A 22,095-nucleotide genomic window follows, 5' to 3' on the forward strand; every position below is an offset into this window, starting at 1 on the left:
GAATGCATGTGTTGGTAGTAAGACCATGCGTTGGTCATGAAGTTCCAAGAGAAGGAGATGTTGTCGGATAGAAAGGTCTGGAAGTAGCATCAACTTGGGACGAGGAGTTCTCCCAGAATACTCGTGTGGTCTCTTATACACATCTAGATGTGTATAAGAGACAGTGTTTGGAGTGATTCTAAAGCCACCTGAAAGCTCTAAGAGTCTAGTTTTTCAGGATAGGGCTGCCATAGAAGAAACTCCAAGGAATCGGGCTGGAGAATGAGGAAAAGACAGAAGGGTTGAGCTGTCGGGTAAGCTTGGGCCAGCCTTGATGTTTTGAAAATTTAGGCCAAACCATAAGAAGTTCTAAGCTAAGATTTTGAGGTAAGCTTCCTGAGACATTGTAGAGCATATTTGTAGAAGAAAGTAGCTCGAGATAAACTTAGAACTATGAGTAATCTGCGCTTTAAATTGAACCTAGAATTTAGGGTTCAAAAGAGGAGCCCAAGAAGATTAAGGAACTTTTAAGAGAAAGATTCCTATCCTTACCAAGGTAAGTGGTACTTTCCTTTAAGTCTTAAAGCATATATTTTAGAATAAATTGTGTATGCTTATGTTATGATTGAGTATCTAACATGAGAATGAGATTATGTGATCGGGATGGTCAGGGGGTCAATAGACCTAGTTCCTGAGTCTGAAAGCAAAACCTCACGGGATGGTCAGGGGACCAAGAAGTCTAGTTCCTAAGTTTGTGAGAGGATCCTCGTATGGGATGGTCAGAGGGCCGACGGACCTAAATTCTGAGCCCATGAGCGGGGAGCTATTTGCACATAGGAGACATTGGGAACAAAAGGGAACTCAGCAGAGTAAGCGTTCATGATTAGTATTATTTAACTATCTACCATGTGTATAGGTAGAAAATAGACTCATTTTAAATAGTTATCAGTTTAGCTATCTACTGTGCGCGTAGATAGAGTTGAGAACAGACTCATTCAATGCTAAGGGTTGAATGTAATCTCATAGTTATGATATGCTTGTTATTTATGAGTTGAAATAGACTCTAGAAGTTGCTTACCACTCACGGGGCTTTGTGAAGCTCATTATGTTATTTCATGTTTTTCTTCCCAGGTAGCGAAAGGTGAGGAGTTCCAAGGTGTAACTAAGGTCAAGGTCTGCCACAAGCCACAGTTACACTTCCAGAGGGTTTTACTGTTGTTGTTGTAAACTTTGTAGTTAAATTTTGGAGATGTATAAACGTTACATTGTTGTAAATAAATGGGCCTACTTAATCAGTTAATGTTATCTCCTTGACTTAAAGTTTATTGAGTGTAGTAAAGAGGTTCAGTTGGACAGTAGGTATCACAAAAGGGTAGTATCTACGGTCCCTCATGCCTCTTCTCAAGCTCAGGAGTGCGGGCTCAGGGCGGGGTGTGACACTAATCCTATATCATGCGTTATTCCACATCAAAGTATCTATTTTTGCAGATATTGCAGGAACTGATCGCATGCGTCGGTCTCAGACTGCTGCAAGGCTGACCGTATGCATTGATTTTTATAAAGACTAGTTCGCCACATGTAATATTACGTCCATAGTGATAATCGTGATGGAAGATTGATCACCAAGTGAGTGGAATGGGTTGACGCTTCAGGAGGAACATGCTTGAATGCATACCTTGGGAGTATCAACAAGATAAGGTGATGCTGACATTTCCCATACCGCGACAAAGGTAGTAGTGAGTTAGAACGCAATCATCAATGATGTCAACATTTGAGCTCTATAAATATAGCATTGGATCTTGATGACAGGCAGAAATTACATTATTATAGGCCTTTTATTTAGAATTATGAGAGTTGATAAGAAGAATATGCAGCAATTATACTAAGAATCATGGAAAAGTGAGCTTGCATCGATCAGCAAAGAAAATCTCGGCTAACCCACTATTATGCGTTATTTTGCGTCCAAATGTCTATTTTTGTAGCTATCGCAGGAATCGATCGCATGCGGCGAATCTCACCATCGCAGAGGCGATCACATACATTCGACGCATGGATGTTGCAGCCATTAATCGCATGTGTCCATTGCATAGAGGTTGCGGCTACAGAGTAATAACCGTAATAGAGGGATGAACACAAGGGTGGTGGAATGCAATGATACTTTGGAAACCAAGCACGAATGCATACCTTGGGAGTATCAAAAGTTGATATTGACATTTCACCAACCACGCCGTTAGTAGAGAGATTTAGAGCATGTCCATCAAGTCGTTAGCAGCAGAAATTCAGAGAAGAACCATTAATGCTATCGGCGATCGAGCTCTATAAATAGAAGCCTTAGAGCACAACTTGAAATCATCTGAGCTTCTGCGTTAGGGCAGATCTTTGTGATCCAAACGAAAGCATGAGAAGATATTCTTGAGAGTTCTTCATTTCGTCTACCATTCTGAGTGACGATTAGAGCTTCGCCGGAGATAGATCTCGAGAGAGACTACTCCACCGTCCATCCATGGCACCACCGGTAGCCTTGATACATCTGATGGAAGCAAGACATTGCCCATTTGGCCCTCCATATCTCTTCTATCTCTGTGTTGTATTACATTATGGCTTAAGAGATTAATACATTTTGTGATCAATGCATTTCTCTATTTCCTTCGATTCCATCTTCATTCACTTCTTCTTATCATCCTTTACTTTCATTGCAATAACTAAGTAAGATTGCTAGATTATCGCATACTTAATTATGCGGCATAGACATATGAAGCATGTAGCAAACCACCGAGAGGTGTGCGTTGCTCGGGTATTGTGAGAAAATCCTATTTGCTTAGTGTGAGGCTGAGGCAATGCTTGTCTATGAGCGGACGCAATGCTTGTCTATGAGCTGATTAGCAGCGACTAACTGCCCGAGAGGGTAAGTAGTGGAACGCACTAAGCAAAGCAAGCAGTGTTCCTAGGAATAGGAATAATCTTATGTCAACCATGCTTTATGTGATTACCTTGTCTTATGAGCGCATCATTCATCATTTAGGCATACTTGGGAAAGTAGTCTAAAAACCAAATCTAGGCTTGGGAGAGTCAGATTGGATCGCAAAAGCAAGAATAGAGGCTTCAGAATAAGCTCTATTTGCTATTACACAGCATATGCACCCTATAGATAGGATATGAAAGTATGCAGTCACATCGCATGCGTCCAGAAGTAGGATACGGTGGTATGTTGTCACTTTGTTTATGTGTGGGAGCACATGAGCAAGAATAGAGACTTAGACATAAGTTCTATCTACACTATCGCATATGCATCACATGCATCTTTGTCAAGTGTGTATAGCATAATCGCATAGCTTACGCTGGCTGGTTACCCTTGCGATCAAGCTTATTGATGCGGTGAAGTCATCCCCGCCATTTTATCTATTTTTCCCATGCAACTTATTACGCGTTAACAGTTGTCGTGTCTCTAACTCTCATAATCGTACTTCCATTGCTTAATTTGTTTAGTTAGGAGTAGGAGTAGAGCATAGCCCTTAAACTTCAATATTCTTTTATTCTTCGCCGCAACACATTACTTCATAACATTTAGCTACAAGTCCTTGAGTTCGACCTTGGATCACCCCAAGAAACTTGCAATTTCGTTATACTTGGCGAGAGAGCAAGAAAACTTGTGGTAGGAACGCATGGTCATCAGACGCATATTGCATATCCCTTAGTCCAACGCATGACCAACGGCGTATGGAGAACGAAAAATGAACGCATATTTATTTACTCCATTTTCCACGCATGAATTTTTTGGCACCATTGTCGGGGACTTGGCAGCTAATAGTTTGTTGAGTTTTGTATTTTCGTAGGCAACCTTTTTACCTTGGGAGTATTGTAGCTTGTGCGACCAAGTTGCAAACAATATTTGAAGTGTAGGCGATGCGCCGAAAGCCAGTATTGACCCCAAGATAGAAAGGCAATCAGTCGCATGAACTGAAAGCAATTATAAGCGCATAACGACCAACATGCACCCACAATTGCTTGAAGTTCCAATGGTCAGGGCGAGTCTCTTGACCTAAGCAGTTGAGATCAATCTCCTGCATGGAAGACTCCTTGCGGTGGCCTCACTCCAATTTCTCCAGGGATGTCTTCTACTCTATCTTTACCCTGCTTTCTAGTTTATTTTTATTGTTATTTTGGATATGCGGCTGCTTTCTTGGATGTGGTGCGTTCGCTCCTTATAGGTGCAGCAATAATTCTCCTCGGTGCGCAGTTACAAAGGAAGAATCCTCTCCATCATTCAATGCATGGCTTTGACCACATGAATTCTAAAGCATGGTCACAGGTGTTATTCTACTCGAAGGTTTTTTTCCTGTTGTCTTGTACATATTATCCTTTTGAAATTCTCTTTTGTCTAATTGCCTACCTTTGCGTTGCATCTATGATGGTACGTATAATTCACTGCATCCACTAGCTAAAAATCGCTAGGCTCACCTCACTTTTAATAGCTTCTTCAAAGTTTGACAGTCTAAGTTTTTCTATGTGTAAACCTCTACTCAAGCATTTGTTACCACATTCTTGATGAGTTTGTCTTTAGCTTTTCGACAAGAACGCTACTACTCTCTAAGTTTGGGAGTGGCAATGATCCCGAAAAATGCGTCTATCACATTGTGATTCTATTTAAAAAAAAAAGAGAGAAAAAAAGAAAATGTTCAGGAATAAAAACTCCACTGTCAGCGCAAAGGGGAAACTCAAGCTGATAAGAGTTAAGTTGTGAAAAGCACTTACCCGTAGTTGGATACTTTGTGACACTCGTGCAGGTAAGTCAAAACGAAAGTAAGTGGCCATGATCAACGCATTCGAGCAACTCCTCTATCTGGCACAAGTCCAAATTAAGCCAAGGCAAGAGTTGATTTGAATATGGCATGCAATGGAAGTTGGCTGTCCGCATGACACCCGTGGGGGCAAGCCAAAACGAAGAGCGTAACTAGGTTCAACATTGCATTCTAATAAGAAATCGCAAAGTTTTGAATTGTTTTAAACGAACGCATTGTTAACAGCTAAAAGAAAAGTTGCGAAAAATGAGTAAAAAGTTTTTTAGCAGAGGCTTGCCGAATTTAAGCTTAGAATCTCTTTAAAGAAGTAGCCGAAGTTGAGGAGAGTGTTGCGGCCAAGGTTAGAGGTATGTATAAATTATATTCTGAGAGGCTGGTAATCACAAAGGAAAGCCCGATGGTGAATTGTGAATTTCTTAAGTATAAGGCATGCTTGAGGATAAGCATGATTCTAAGTTTGGGGGTGTGATGACGGGCAGAAAAGTACATTATTATAGGCCTTTTATTTAGAATTATGAGGGCTGATAAGAAGAATAGTTCATGGGAAAGTGAGCTTGCGTCGATCAGCAATGAAAATCTCGGCTAACCCACTATTATGAGTTATTTTGTATCCAAATGTCTATTTTTGTAGCTATCACAGGAATCGATCGCATGCGGCGAATCTCACCATCGCAGAGATGATCGCATACGTTCAACGCATGGATGTTGCGGCCATTAACTGCATGTATCTGTCGCATAGAGGTTGCGGCTACATAGTAATAATCGTAATAGAAGGATGAATGCAAGGGTGGTGGAATGTGATGATACTTCGGAAATCAAGCACGAACGCATACCATAGGAGTATTGATGTGTTGTGAATATGATGAAATAATGATGTATATTGCGATGGTGGTGTATGCGTTGCACATGCAAGTTTTCCTAGTAAATTCCAAGTATAAATTCTATTAGGTTGCCTGGTAAGCCTAGGGTCGAATACAGGGACTATGGAGACAGTATGCGACGGTAAATTCTGATTCCTTTGCGGTAACAATCAAAACAATAAGTTGGTTGGTATGTTTGTTTAAAATATAAATCCAGCGAAAGTTACAATGAGTATGCGGGGAACGGGTTGAGAAGGGATTTAGCTAACACTTCCTAAGATTGCGTTCAAGTTATGCGATCATGCTACACACATACAACATCAAGTCATCTCTCAATGCAAATGCTATAGCTCCTAATTTTAGGACACATGTGATGTATATGGTATAGGACTTATGTCTATGCCTCTATTCTTGTCTATGTGACGATGAATGACACACACATACACAAGGCGATCGCATACTATCATATCCTATTTCTAGGGTGCATGCGATGCATGTTAGCAAACAGAACTTATATTTAAGTTTCTATCTCTTACTTATGCAGTTCTATCTGACTTTCCCAAGCCTAGATAATAACCTAGCTCTCTCAAGTCTAGGTTCTTTCTTTAGACTACTCTCTCAAGTATCTCTAAAGGGGTGATGGACATATATATAAGACAAGATGATCGCATAAAATGAAGATCTTAGGTCATGCTAGCTAAATGCTTCTCAACTCATTCGGAAGTTTAGTTATTCATGCGTAATGTAAAGAGAGTGAACAGATGTAGAGATGCAAATTCCATTTTATAAATAAGATCAGACTACAGAATGACAATGGAAAGTTAAGATAGTGAGCTTGGTAGCAATGTCTTGCTTCCCAAGGCTTTTACACTGTGTTTTTCTCTACTCTGCCCAAAGAATGTTCTTGCTTTTGCAAGAGTCAACCCTCTCTCCGTTCTCAACGCTTCTGACATTCTCTCGAGCTAACCAGGAACGATCTTACGACGTCTTCTCTCTTCACTCGCCTCCGCCTTCTAAGTATAAAAATTACAGACTACGGCTATCTATCTCTATGTATATGGCGAAAGAGAACTCCAAAAATTCTGAACTGCTGAACTTCTTTAACGAAGGTGGCTTCAATATTTATAGAGCTTCAGGGTGAAGAGCTTTTCTCTCAAATGATTGCACTGATGGGATGTCATTAATTCTCTGTCTAATGCGCCGATCAATTATCACCGAAAAGTTGAGTGTACTTGCTATAGTATGTCACTAACAGCTTTTCAACTAAATTTGGATTCGACCGTCATCAACTTTCTGTCCCATCATGATTTATTAAGCTTTCACCTTGATGTGTCGTCTTTATGTGGCCACCTCTTTGGGTAGATCTTCACGAATGCATACGATTACATAGCTTTGCGGTCGCAATCTTCTAATGCACTCAGATGCTGAATTCCTTGGATCGCAATTCTGCCCTTTGCCAACGCATTTTCATGCATAAAATATGTAAATTAGCTGCTTTAATGCGATAGGCGCATGTGATCGCAATGTTCTCAACTTAATGCTTTTGGACACAATTTTACATATTTTTATCATCGTAATCCTACATTGTTTTATATCTTTGCATTGTAATAACGCGCATTTCTTCCTATTATCACACCCCCAAATTTAAAACAATGCTTGTCCTCAAGCATAAACTAAAGATTTTCTCTAGAGAATCAGCCGCCTTTTCCTTTCCTAGATTTCTCAAGGTGCCTTATTCAAGTCTTATGAACCAAAATCTCCTTAATTCTTATCCTGGTCTTTTCTTAAAATATTTCTAAAATTTAGAGGCCGCAAGTTTAACCTTCAAAAAGACTTTACTTGTTTCCAGGACATCGCATGATTTATTTCAAAAAAACATTTTTTTTTCAACTGGGGTGTTTTCAAATGATTTTTATCCTTGCATAGTTTAGATATTCTTTCTATGACGTTGCGCTGATCCAAGTGCCTAGCCTTCATTTTGGCTTGCCCCCACGGGTGTCATGCGAGCATCCAACTATGAGCAAGGCGCTTTTTCTCAATCTAAACTCATGCCCATTTGGTAGCGGAGTTACGATCATTTTATTTATGCGTTGATCATGATTCCTACCTTCGTTTTGGCTTGTCCCCACGAGTGTCATGCGGACATCCAACTACGAGTAAGATCCGATTGCAACGTTATGATTTTTTTTATGTCTAAAAGTAGCAAGGTTAAAAATAAATAGTGCACCCCCAAATTTAAACGCAGCAATGTCCTTATTGCTGAAAGATTGAAAGAATTCACGCGATGCTCTTAAGAGGTTTCATAAAAGTTAGTTTGAAAGAAAGCTGGTGGACCACTAACTTCTAGAAATATTTCGTGAATTGACTATCCTAAAATTAAGTTGATTCTGGTACAAGCGATGAGAAATAGAGGCATGAGTTTCATCATTGAAATCATAATTGGCATAGAAGAACAATGCGATGGCTTACTAAAGTAATCAATATTTAATGATTGTTCTGACTAAAAAGGATGCGATGATGAAATTATCAAAATTAAAGACGAGATGCGGGAGTGAAAAATTTGGAATAAGCAAAGTCAAGGAAAGATACAATCCCCAAATTTGCTCTGTTGTCCGCATCATTTATGATCGCATCCTTCTTTGCAGCGAGTCGATTTCTTCAATTGTGATGGCTGATCTACTTAGCCGCGTTTTTTAGTTATCGTGTAGCTCCACCACAATCATTCACCACGATCATTGCAGAAAATCATTGAGAGGGTAAAAAATATAAACGACAGAGTTAAATTCTTTTTATTTTTTAGAGCAAAGAGTGAAAAGGATATAGAAATGATAACGGATATATAAAAAGGTAGATTTGAGTTCATGAACTAGAGATTTCAAGGATACTTCAAAAAGATTGCGTCCCTGATAAATTTGAGTCGCATAACGATGTAGGGATCGCTTATTCCTTCCAATCTAGGCTCTTTACATCCAAGGCGGTTTTCTCTTCTTTTCTCGATCTTCTGGGATCTTGATTACCTCAATCTGGAGCTTTTTCCCATTAACGTTCATCACGATTTCTCCCTTGTGCACATCAATTTGAGTGCGACCAGTCGAAAGGAATGGTCGTCCCAATATGATGGGCGCATCTTCGTCCGCTTAATAGTCCAGAATGATGAAGTCTACCGGTAAAATGAATTTTTTAGTTGAGAACGGGGCATCCTTCAACTCTCCCTCGAGGTGTACTCGAGATCTGTCCGTAAGCAGGAGAGTCTCTGTCGTGGGTGTTAGTTTTCCCAATTTAATCGTTTGAAAATTGATAGCGGCATTAAGTTTATACTCGCCCCAAGATCGCATAGTGCTTGACCAATATAGACCCCTCCAATTGAGCAGGGCATTGTGAAGCTTCTTGGGTCACACATTTTTTGGTGGGATCATAATATTTAACCTTTGCGTTACTGCCACTGTAGCGATCTTTTCTTCATCATTCTGTTTTTTTTTTTTTCAATCTTTGCAGGAATGGTGGTAGCTGTACTTCTTCTGTCTCGTGTTCTAGAGGCTTGTAGGTGGACGTAACTTTTGGGTTCATCTTTTTAGGTTCTTCTACATCATATGTCAATGGGTTCTCGATTTTCACCTTATTCGGATTGGTCATGGTGGGCTCTTCCCCTTCTTCCACTGTCGTTTTTCTGCTTAACAAGGAGATTGCTAGGCATTATTCCTTTCCTGTACCCCCAGAGTTGTGAGGGAGCTCAGTTGAGCTTGAAAATGCCCCTTACGGTCTACTTTTGAGCTCGCCCACAATCTGTCCTATTTGGATTCGATTGCAGATTGAAGTCGCTTGATTCTGGAGCACTGTCTCGTTCTTTTCTATGTACTACTTTAATAGGCTTTCCAGGGAAGAAGATGTCGGTGCTTGTGAGTTGTTGGCTTGATTTTGTGTTTGATTGTTTATTCACGAGAAAAATCTTGACGGCCCTTCTTTTTGTGCCACAGGTTGATAGCTTTGTTGTTGATTTTTCCACGCGAAATTGGGGTGGTTTCTCCACTCGGGTTGTACGTATCAGAGAAAGGGTTATTCTTTATGAAGCATACTGACTGTGGATTCCTTGGGCATTCTTCAATCGGATGTGCTTCTCCACAGGTGACACAACTCGTGGTCATTTGAGCGATTGTGTTGACTTGCCCTTTATACGTTCCCGTGCTATTGATTGCGATGCCTTGTATTACATTCATCATCACATTCATTTGGTTTTGTAGGGATGCGATGGCCCCATTACTTGCGTCATTATCTTTAATTCTCAGTCGTTGATCGCTTTCTCTCCAGTCTTCGTGATTCTTTAAAATGCGATCAAGTATATTTTTCGCCTTGTCATACGTCTTGTCGAGTAGACCTCCAGCTGCTGTTGCATTGGTAGCCGTCTATGATGCAGGGTTCAATCCGTGGTAGAAAATTTCCATTTGGAGACAATCGGGTAAGCCATTGTGCGGACAATCTCGCACCAGTATTTTAAACCTCACCCAGGCATCACTGAGTGATTCTTCGATATCTTGTTCAAAATTAGTAATCAACTTCCTCCTTCTAGCGTTCTCTTTCAGGGGGAAATACTTCTTCATGAACTTTTTCACTACCTGTTCCCACAATGTAATCTTCCCTAGTTCGAGAGAATAAGCTCATTTCCGTGCTTGGTCATACAGCGAAAATGGAAACAACATTAGTCAAACCTCCTCAGCAGAGATGTTTAGGAACACAAACATATTGCAGATTTCAATAAAACTCCAGAGGTGGGCGTGCGAATCCTCGCCACACCTATTGTCAAACTATCCGACAGTTTGAATCATCTGCAGCATCACCGGCTTCATCTCAAACCTCGATCCGTCCAAGGCTGGCCTCATGATTCCTGGTAAGAAATCGTAGAGGTTGGACGATGCATAGTCCTGGATGGGCCTATTGCAGTCGTTCGCCAAGAGGATGGGGTTCGCCATGATATTATTTGCATTTCCTGCTTTGTCTTCCAGTTGCTCCGCCATGTTGAGATTTCTCTCTTGTTATTGATGTAGGCGATTGTCTCTTCTTCTTCTTTGGAAATTTCTCTCAATCTCTGGGTCGTAATCAGGCTCAGAAACTTGTCCTTCGCTCATACGATGCCCCTCCCTTACCAAAGGAGAGGCAGTGCACAAAGATGGAAAGCTATAAAGAAAATAAAAAAAGTTACCGTTAGCACAATATGTACTGTTGTAGTCCCCGACAACGACACCAAAAATTTGATGCATTGTGAATATGATGAAATAATGATGTATATTGCGATGGTGGTATATGCATTGGACATGCAAGTTTTCCTAGTAAAATCCAAGTATAAATCCTACTAGGTTGCCTGGTAAGCTAAGGGTCGAACACAGGGACTATGGAGACAATATGCAACGGTAAATTCTGATTCCTTCGCGGTAACAATCAAAATAATAAGTTGGTTGGTATGTCTATTTAAAATATAAATCCTATGCAGTGGAAATGAGAAAAGAGTTAATAACAATGAAAGTTATAATGAGTATGTGAGGAACGGGTTGAGAAGAGATTTAGCTAACACTTCCTAAGATTGCGTTCAAGTTATGCAATCATGCTACACACATACAACATCAGGTCATCTCTCAATGCAAATGCTATAGCTCCTAATTTTAGGATGCATGCGATGTATACGATGATGTCTATAGGACTTATGTCTAAGCCTCTATTCTTGTCTAGGTGATGATGAATGACACACACATACACAAGGCAACCGCATACTATCATATCCTATTTCTAGGGTGCATGTGATGCATATTAGCAAACAGAACTTATCTCTAAGTTTCTATCTCTTGCTTATGCAGTTCTAATTGACTTTCTCAAGCCTAGATTCTAACCTAGCTCTCTCAAGTCTAGGTTCTTTCTTTAGACTGCTCTCTCAAGTATCTCTAAAGGGGTGATGGATGCATACATAAGACAAGATGATCGCATAAAATGAAGATCTTAGGTCATGCTAGCTAAATGCTTCTCAACCCATTCGGAAGTTTAGTTACTCATGCGTAATGTAAAGAGAGTGAACAGATGTAGAAATGAAATTTTCATTTTATAAATAAGATCATAATACAGAATGACAATGGAAACTAGGGATAATGAGCCTGGTAGCAATGTCTTGCTTCCCAAGGTTTTTACACTGTGTTTTTCTCTACTCTGCCCAAAGAATGTTCTTGCTTTCGCAAGAGTCGGCCCTCTCTCCATTCTCAATGCTTCTGGCACTCTCTCGAGCTAACTAGAAATGATGTTCCGGCATCTTCTCTCTTAACTCGCTTCTGCCTTCTAAGTATAAAAATTACAGACTACGACTATCTATCTCTATGTATATGGCGAAAGAGAACTCCAAAAATTCTGAACTGTTGAACTTCTTTAACGAAGGTGGCCTTCGATATTTATAGAGCTTCAGGGTGAAGAGTTTTTCTCTCAAATGATTGCACTGATAGAATGTCATTAATTCTCTGTCTGATGCACCGATTATTTGTCACCGAAAGTTGACTGTACTTGATACAGTGTGTCATTAACGGGTTGTCAACTAAATTTGGATTCGACCGTCATCGGTTTTTTATCCCATCGTGATTTATTAAGTTTTCACCTTGATGTGCCGTCTTTATACGGTCACCTCTTTGGGCAGATCTTTGTGAATGCATACGATCGCATAGCTTTATAGTCGCAATCTTCTAATGCGCTCGGATGCTGAATTCCTTGGATCACAATTCTGCCTTGCGCCAACGCATTTTCCTGCACAAAATATATAAATTAGCTGCTTTAATGCGATGGGCGCATGCGACCACAATGTTCTCAACTTAATACTTTTGGACATGATTTTATATATTTTTACCGTCGCAATCCTACATTGTTTTATATCTTTGCATTGTAATAACGTGCATTTCTGCCCGTTATCAAGTATCAAAAGGTGATGTTGACATTTCACCTACCACGTCGTTAGTAACAGAGATTTAGAGCAGGTCCATCATGCCGTTAGCAATAGAAATTCAGAGAAGGACCATTAATGTTGTCGGTGATCGAGCTCTATAAACAAAAGCCTTGGAGAACAACTTGAAATCATCCGAGCTTCTTCCGTAGGGAAGATCCTTAACATGTGTCAATCACAAGGTCAAGATTTAGAGATGTGAGAGATTCGAACTATAAACCTCTTGTTCACTAATACATACTAATAACCATTTAAGTTATGCTTGATTTGACAGGAAGTGATCGCTACAACGTACAAGAATATCATATAACAATTAAAGAGAGAAATGTATGAGCACATGAAACTATACATCTTTTAGGCTTCGAAATCATTAATAAGTGAGTTGAGTTGAGCCTATAGAATTTTATTCTTAATTTCATTCTCTTTTTCAAAACTAAAATATGTTAAAATCTGGGTTAAATTACGATTATCGTCCTTGTGAACTTTTATGTTAGTGTGGATTTGGTCATTAGTTTTTTAAACAAGACAGTTGCAAATATAACAATCAAACAAAAAATATTAGCTATAACACAATGCAAAAAAATTTGTAGATATAAAAAGTTGAGATCCAGCTCATATAAAATGTTCATAATGCCCAATCGGAGTCAATTGGTTATAGGGGTCTATCAATGATAAAGTTTATCACTAATAGATTTTTCTATTGGTAGTGGTAGACTTGTATCATTGATAGATTCATACCAGTGATAGACTAATTTTATCACTAATAGCAAAATATATCACTGATAGAAGTCTATTATTGATAATAAACCCGTATCAACGATAGAGTCTATCACTAATGTTAGATATAATGAGGTTGACAATATTTCTTTCTAGATTCATAGATGTTATTAGAGATTTCATTGCATTAGTGGTCTCTGGCAAAGGAATGTTCTATGAAGATGCTGATCCTGCAAAATACTTTCCTTATCGATTGTTTTCTTCTGCAGTATTATTTGCCAATCTCTTTTTCTTTTTAATATATGACTGTTATGGAAGTTAGTGTTGTTCGTATGTGTTTCCGTTTTGTATATTTAAAGGACATTTAGTCCTCCAGTTTTGGTTAGTCGTTATGTCTTTCTTAGAGCAACATTGTGTTACAGTACTGTAATTGTATCAGTCGTGTTTATAAGAAGGGGAGAGTTTCATCACTTGAAGATATACACCAATCTGCTTACTATTTGTGTATCATGATTCATCTGGGAAGGGATTCTCAAAGCTTAGAATGAGCCTAAGCCATTCGAGCAAAGGGGACTTTGTTCTTAGAAGGAAAGATACGATTCAAGTAAGAAGAAGTCTTACGACTTAAAGAGAGCTCGAGTCTTGCAGATAGGGAGCCTCTATCTTAAGGAGAGCCTAAGACATTCTTCACTAATACTACTACTTAAGGGGAGCCTAAGTTTCCATGAGAGGAAGTCTCAAACCTAGGAGGAGCTTAGGTGTACGTGAAGTGATAGAGCTATTTGGGAGTCACTGTAATTGTGTTATCATTACAGATAAGTAGTACATTATAATTGCTTATCATTGATATTAGTAAAGTTATTTTTTCTGGGCACACTTTTCCTTCAGACGTAGGTGGTTTACACCGAACTCGGTTACCAATCTCTTGTGTTTAGTTATCTTTTTATTATTTCTCATAATTGTTATGTGGAATGATGTAGCATTGTAGGTAACATAGTTATCAAACAGTAGACAACTTTTTTCTTATTTTCAATTGGTATCAGAATGTCACCATTATCTTTATTGTTGTGATTCTGTCACTCCCTAATGGAAGGAGTAAAGGAAGGAGGATCTACTACACATCTCTCTATACTGGACGGAACAAAATATGAATACTAGAAAATGAGGATAACAACCTTTCTGAAAGCCTTAGACAACACCAAAGATAATAGTGATCCGCTTTGATACAAAATGAAAAAAGATAAGGAGGTATCTACTGTAAGTTAGCTATGTTACGAGCAATGTTTTAGCCTTTCACAAGACAATGATCAAATATTCAGAATAGATAAAATAATACGAGAGGTTGGTAACCCAGTTCAGTGTGAATCATCTATGTTTGGGGGGCAGTGTGCCCAGAAAAGATAACTTCATTAATATCATTGATAAGCAATTGTAACACAATAATTATCTGTAATAGATGTATGATTATAGTGACTCTCGTAATGAAGGAAATCGAACATTAGGATTTTCATGAGCAGCAGAAGGATCTTTCCAAATTTCAATCGTATTCGAACAATACAATTATAGTACACAAATGGAAACATACAGTTATGCATAAATTGAGATTACAACATGCTTCTCATAAGATCAAAAGAAGGAATTAACATACCTTTGAAGACTCATCTTCAAGATCCCTCAATCACGAATGCTTGTTCACAACAAGACGACAACCACAAACGCTCGAACAACACGACCGCTACACTGCACGATCACAACGAATTCGAACAAAGCAATCTCCAAGTCATGAACACCTCGAACACCACAAACGGCCTTCACAGAACCTCGACTATGTTGAGTTGAGTATGACTCCACCAAAAAGGTTACCTTGGTATTTTCGGTGTGAGAATCTAGAGTGTGAGCTCTGTGTGGACTTGGTTAGAGGATGAGACCAGAGGAGAACAATCGTGTAAATGATTACACGATTGAGCAAGTGGGAGATGTCAACGCCTATCGTATAGATCGATCCCCAATCATTTATCAAAAGTTATGTCATCGTTTAGCAAGAGCTATGCGATTGTTTAGCTCATCGTTCAGTTGAGAGTCTGTTGTATAGAAACTCTCCACCATCGTTTAGTCTCTCCAAGCTGTCGTTTAGTAAATCTGATTTACTTAACAACCTTTCTGTGAAAATTTTTCAAGATTGGAAATCTCAAATTAACATTACCAAAATGAGGAAAACATTTTTCCTTTTTATCTCATGGTTATCATAAAACCTCCAATAACCTCCCACTCAATTGGTTACTAGATAAAAAAGAGATAATTATCCAATCATTAATATTATTATAAATATAAATGATAGCCAACTTACCGTACTATATTTATAACCTATAGTTTTAATATTTCATCTCATGAAACATATAAACCATAGCTCTTTTTCTATTCCATGGCACTTAATGTAAATCTCATTTACATCAATCCTCCACTAGATATATCTTATATATCATACCAATCATATCATATATATAATCGAAATATATTTTGTTAATTTGAACATTTCAAATCAACACCAAGTACTGATCCTCAACTTGAATCCATTGAATTACCAAAGGGACCTTATGAACCTGTAGCTCGAAGTTCCAACAGTGCATGAATAACTGACTAAACTCTTTAGTCACGGGATCCACCATCCGTTAACTGCCAGGCACTCCATTAAAGACCGACAATTGAACTCTCCTTACCACAGATATATTATGTATCCATCTTCTCAACCAATAATCGTTATGCCCCTGTAGTTACATCTAACTCCTTAAGTACCACCAATCCCTCTAATGAACACAAGTCATAGTCCTACTATGACTGAGTCCTCTCTTCCAAAGAGAAGCTGTGGCCACTATGTTCAAGTCCCGGAATCAACTCTTAAGGGAGCAATCTATCTAGTTATCCCTACTTTAGGGAAGAAGTGAATTCCATCTTGTGTAACTGAGTTCCCAACTCTCAAGTCAGACAAGTCCCCAAAAAAGTAGCATGTTGAGTTGACAATCTAGCCACTCTCACCTATACTAATCAAAGGATCGCCCTAAAAAGTAGGAGTTCCCAAAACACTCAGGATTGAGGTCAACTCACCTATGGTCATTTAGGTGAGATGTAAGCCTCCAGTATCAACAACGTTATATACAGAGATGAATCATCTCGTGGTCCGGTGTTATACAAACTTTTTGTATAGGACACCCCCACTCACATGTCTCCACATGAATGGTCAAGATCTACCATCTGTAGTAGTTTACAACACTTTCAAACCTCTACAAAGCGGGTCGTATCCGTAGTGTCACCAGGATCAGGTATCCTACCTTAATTCTTATACTACAAACCTATTTAGGTTATCACTTAAGGCATGATCCACTTGTATATCTCATATACATGCTTAAGTTTACATAAGATAACCATGGAACTTTGTTTATTGGATATGAGTAAATGCCATAATGAAATAACACTTATTATATTCATAAACAATGTGTATAATTACAAACAACGAGACTCTAGGAGAATTAGGACACCAATCCCAATATGTACAACTTTATTACTCAACTAATAAGCGAGGTTTCCCCTAGGTGTGAGTCTTCTTCTCACAGTGTTATAGGTTTCCCCTAAGATGTATTATCAGTGAAGCAAATCTTAGGCTCCTCATAAGATCGAGACTCCCTCTCTATAAGACTTGAGGTCTCCTCAAGTCGTGAGACTCCTTCTCACTCGTATTGTATCTTTCCTTCTAAGAACAAAGACTTCTTTGTTTGAATGGGTTAGGTTCCACCTAAGCTTGAGAATCCCTTCTCAAAAGGATCTTCTTACCCTTGATCTGAGGAACACGAAGTACGTCTTCAAGAGATTCAACTCTATCTACACTGTGATGTTGACCGAATACACACTAAGTTGTTTTCTTTCAAGCATGAGCTTCACACAAAAATAAAATGGCCAACTTGAATGAGGACTAATTGTCCTACAAATATGCATAGTAGAAACACATACAAGCAACTTTAACTTCCATAGCAGTCGCATACTGAGAAAAGAAAAGAATCGAAAAATAATGATGCAGAAGGAAAAAACTTGATAAGGAAAATATTTTGTAGAATCTACATTTTCATAGAACATCCCTTTGCTAGAAAACCACAAATGCAGAGACAACTCAGGTGATCATTTGTGATACTTAAACAAATATTATCTCTATAATACTACAACATATTTGCCAATCACATAATATCTAATACAGGGAAAAACTCATTGTGAAAGGAGACAAATTGTTTAATTTCAGTCTCCTTTCCATCATAAAAAAATTGTTAAATATGAAAACGAAACAACAAAATGCCACTAATATGAATATATAGGAATGATAAGCTGTTTAAATTATTGAAGAACGGGGTAAAATATTTATTTATTATTTGATATTGACATTTCATATTTTTATTGATATTTCGGTAAAATTTGAATTTTGACATCTCCATGAATATGGATATTTTAAATGTTGTGGAGATAATTAAGAAATGTGTGAACCACATTCTTTAAAGTTTAAATTTCAATTTAATTCTATATATAAATTATTGAATAGTACTCAGCCACCAATATATTTATTTTTTGGGAACAAAGGAAAAAAATCTCTTCATTTATCTCAGCTTCTAGCTGTCTTAATGATGGCAAAGTATGAGAAACCAAGGAATTGAATCATTCTCAGTAGTATTAAAAAAAAATTAAAATGTAAATGAAAAAAAAATGATATATGGTTCGCTAATAGTGTATTAACTATATCCACAAAGTAGAGAGACAATAGTTTTATTTAGAGAAATTTTTTTAAAATACAAAATAAAGAAGGTATCTCGTTCAAGAATTTATATGGTGCATTTTTCTAAATTTTAGACTCATAAATATAAATAATACTAAGATGATAAATAACATAAACTTTATCAGATTTAAGCATTTCAAAAAACTTTTTTCTTCTTCTTTTCCGATAGGGGCAGAGAGATTCAAATTAGAATGTCAGTCATTTAACACGTACTTTATTACTTTAGATTGGTTGAGTTAATCACTCCTAATCACTTAATATGCCATATTAAAAATGGATAAGTTTCCATCAGAATGATATTATATAGTTAAAAATTTTGAATCCTCACCCACTTGTTAACTAAAAGACGAAAGAGAACGAACAAAACCACACGTTTCTCTTCTTTAAAGGATGAAACTTGGTTGCTAGTTGGGATAATGCACCCAACTTGTACAAACCCAAGCCACATGGCCTGGTCCATTCTTAAAACGGTTTTTTCTATTTTTTTTTATTTTTTTATTTTTTTTTCGAGCTAATCTTATTTTTCATTTTTTTTTTTATTTAACTTGTGAATTCAAATTTTGCTTTTTTTCTTCATTTATTAAACAAATAACTGTTTTTACAACTCTCCAACAATATCATTTTTTATATAAAAAATTATAATATTTAATTTTCTTTTATATTTTCTCTCATATAAACAATTAATCATTGTGAGTTCAACGTAACAATATTGTGAGAAATATGTTATAATTTAGCTATAATTAAGGTGGTTTTCAATTTAATTTTTAATTCTATATTTTTATTCCTTTCTAATCCACATAATACTATTTATTTTCACCAAATATTTGAAAAGTTAAAAATAATAATGTGAGAAGTTTCTTAAATCATGAGGATATGTCTAATTAGAAGCAATTTTGAAATAGAATTTATAATCCAACTAATAATTTCAAGATGAAACAAGAAGAATTTTATACACATTTTCATCTTTAAACTTTGAAATAAACATTTCTAAGAAATTGCATAGTCCTATCCTTTTTTAGTTAGTGCAAATTCCAATGCTATCAATAATGTATATGTGTATTTTCCAAATTTCATTTTACTTTAGACACAGTTTAGTCGATTTAAAGTTCTAAAATGTCTTGTTAAGCACATTTTAATTATTTTTAGCTAATAATTTTAGGTTGACATGCAAACCCAAATAATGAACCCTTTTTACAACAACGCTTCAAATGACAACTATATCTTAAAATTAGAAACCTAAATATTAAAAGGTCATTAATATTAATTATTGCCTTCGATTTCAATTAAATCAAAACCAATAGTGTAAAATTAACAATCTTAAGTATGAGTAGCCATTTTTATTTTAGAAAGCTAAGATTGTTTTAATTAGCTAATTAAGCGTAGTTGAGAGCAATCTGAAGGAGGCAGTGGAGAAGCTGACGTGGCATAGAAAACATAGGCATGTGATCAGAGCCGTTGATTTGCATGACATTCTCAATTCCAGCGTTGCAGATCATCCACTGTTGAAACTCCTTGGGAATTGCTATGTCCTCCGTACAAATTACATAAACTTTTGTAACGGACCCATATTTTTCGTTTGAGAAATTCTTTGCCTTTGATAAGTCTTCTGTGAACAGTGAACTCGGCCGCAGAAGAGTGTGGCCCAGAACTAGATCCTTTGGTAATAATAATAATTCATTAAGAAATGGCACGTGATATATTATTATTGATAAAGAGGGCTCGAAAATAATGAAGACAGAATGATTTAATTTTAGAAAGACACAGATATTGATTAATAAAAAAGAGAGAGAATGAGAAAAACCTGAGGAGGGGAGAGTTGGTAAAGTCGTTTGGCCATGAACTTGGGTCCAAAAAGCATTGATGTTAAAGGCTGAGTTTCAGTTCCATATGGGCAAAACTTTGTGTCTAACCAAGCTTCCATTGGCGTTTTCTCAGAGTACTTGCATTATTGCATCCATGTATACAATTTTAGCCACAAAAATGCATTATATTATTGGGTCATCCAAAAGAAGAGGTTGAAATTTGACTCTTACTATTGTCACTAACACTACCCTAAAAATTGGGCAATGATTAAATAGCAACTAAATGAAAAAATGAAAATCTAATCAGAAAATTTGAAGACTAAGGAAAATATGGTTTAGGAACAAACCTTGTAATTGGAAAGTAAAGAAACAACAATAATAATAAATTCGTATACCTGATCTAAGACATAGGAAGGTTTGTGGTGAGTATCAGGCACAAAGGCCGTCAAGAAAACAGAAGCAGCTATCTTATCCGAGTATTTCTCCATAGCAACGGCCGAGTTCATACCGCCAAGGCTATGACCCACCAAGATCACCTTTTCATTAGGAGCAAGACAAGCCAAGGTCTTCAACAACGGCTCAGAATACTCTTCCATGGACCGCACGTCTTGGATCGCCCTCGTGTCGATGCCCGAGGCTGCCATGTCGAGCAGCGTGACGCGGTGGCCAGCGGCCTCGAGGAGTGGTTTGATCTTGTACCAGCACCAAGCCCCATGGCAAGCTCCGTGGACTAGTATAAAATGCTTGTGCTCCATGTGGGAAATTATTTGAGGCCTCTTCAAATTACAAAGCTTGTTTAAAAATTAGAGAGGATAGGGATAGTAATATGTATTGACTGAACGTAAGTCGTTGGTCGTTGTTAAGTCTTCGGGCTGCCTAATAATCGTAAATACTCTTACAGCAGCCAACCCCTTTTAAAAGGGACGTAAATGCATCGACCCGCTAGATGTCCTTTTGATACAGATAGAAGGGCATCCAATTTTAATGAAGAATATTTATTTCATTTGAAAGGGATTAAATTAATATTAAAATTATACTCAAAAGGAAAGAAAGAGATGATATTAATTAATTTTTGCACTTAAAGGCTCTCTTTACGTTCTTTCAAAAGTAGGAAAAGAATGAGAATGAAGAAATGTGTTGGATTCGATTGTTATGCGATTTTTTTGGCATATATCAATATATGCAATGGAAGTCAATTTTCGGTTTCATAAATTTTGATTACACTCCATTTTCGCGTAATCGGATTTCGTCTAATATTGTGTATGAGTCTTTAGTTATTCTTTGGTTACGTGGGATCTACATAAATATTTTTTTGAAGTTGTGATCGAATGGGAAATTTCTTTTTCTAATTTTGGTATTATAAATTTTCAAGAATAAAAATTTTGAAAGTAAATAAAATTTAAGAATCTGAATATATAAAAAGATCTAAAAGTAATCACTACTGATGAGTTTTGATTGTGATTTCAGGTCATTTTCATCATAGGTAAATAAACAATGTTATACATCAAAAGAAATATCATTCCTGTTCCATAAACTATTTCCATTACATTTAGACCTAATTGGAAAAGAATTAATTTAGAGTACAAGAAGAGAAAGTGGTTTAATGAAAGAGATTAGTGGTTAGGCTAAATAAATGATACATTTACTTAAAACATGTTTGAAAGGGATTTTGAAAAAAATTAAGAAACGCAGTTTAAATAAATTAGAATGGAACCTACTTTAACAAATTCTACTTCAAATTTCATTTTTTCTCATCCTTTCAGCTTTTTTTTCCGAATTTTTAATATATATAAACGATAAAAAATTGAGCTATCATGTTAGGCATATATTCTTCAAACTTTGTTGAATTGACATTTTATGTAGAAAGTTTTGTAGCTTAAAATATATTGTTATCACATGTCTTTGAAGTTTTGTTTTTAAATAAACAAATATATAATGTGTGTAAATGGACATTATACAAGTCATTTTCTTTTGGATTATTTCATGATTCCAAACGTAAATCCAACTAATAAACATTAATTGAGTGTTTTTTATTCCGGAAAAACTGTGTGTTTTCCATATAAAAAACATATATTTATTTAAGAAGATAAAGATTACATTTCAAAAGTTAGCCTAATTTAGTGCGTCTATAAAGAACCGAAAAGTAATTATGTTGCGCAGAACAAAG

General features: G+C 36.9%; 1 protein-coding gene across 1 annotated transcript; it reads right to left on the reverse strand.

Moving 5' to 3' along the window:
* Positions 1-19,367: 19,367 nt before the first annotated feature.
* Positions 19,368-20,844, reverse strand: LOC120072576 (salicylic acid-binding protein 2-like). Its single transcript, XM_039024968.1, has 3 exons — positions 20,324-20,844; positions 19,928-20,065; positions 19,368-19,781 (listed from the first exon to the last, which is right to left on the reverse strand). Exons 1-3 carry the CDS (start codon positions 20,681-20,683, stop codon positions 19,500-19,502), a joined length of 780 nt encoding a protein of 259 aa, XP_038880896.1. The 5' UTR covers positions 20,684-20,844; the 3' UTR covers positions 19,368-19,499.
* Positions 20,845-22,095: the final 1,251 nt, after the last annotated feature.

Source organism: Benincasa hispida, chromosome 3 (assembly GCF_009727055.1).
Source record: "Benincasa hispida cultivar B227 chromosome 3, ASM972705v1, whole genome shotgun sequence".
Classification (NCBI taxonomy): domain Eukaryota; kingdom Viridiplantae; phylum Streptophyta; class Magnoliopsida; order Cucurbitales; family Cucurbitaceae; genus Benincasa; species Benincasa hispida.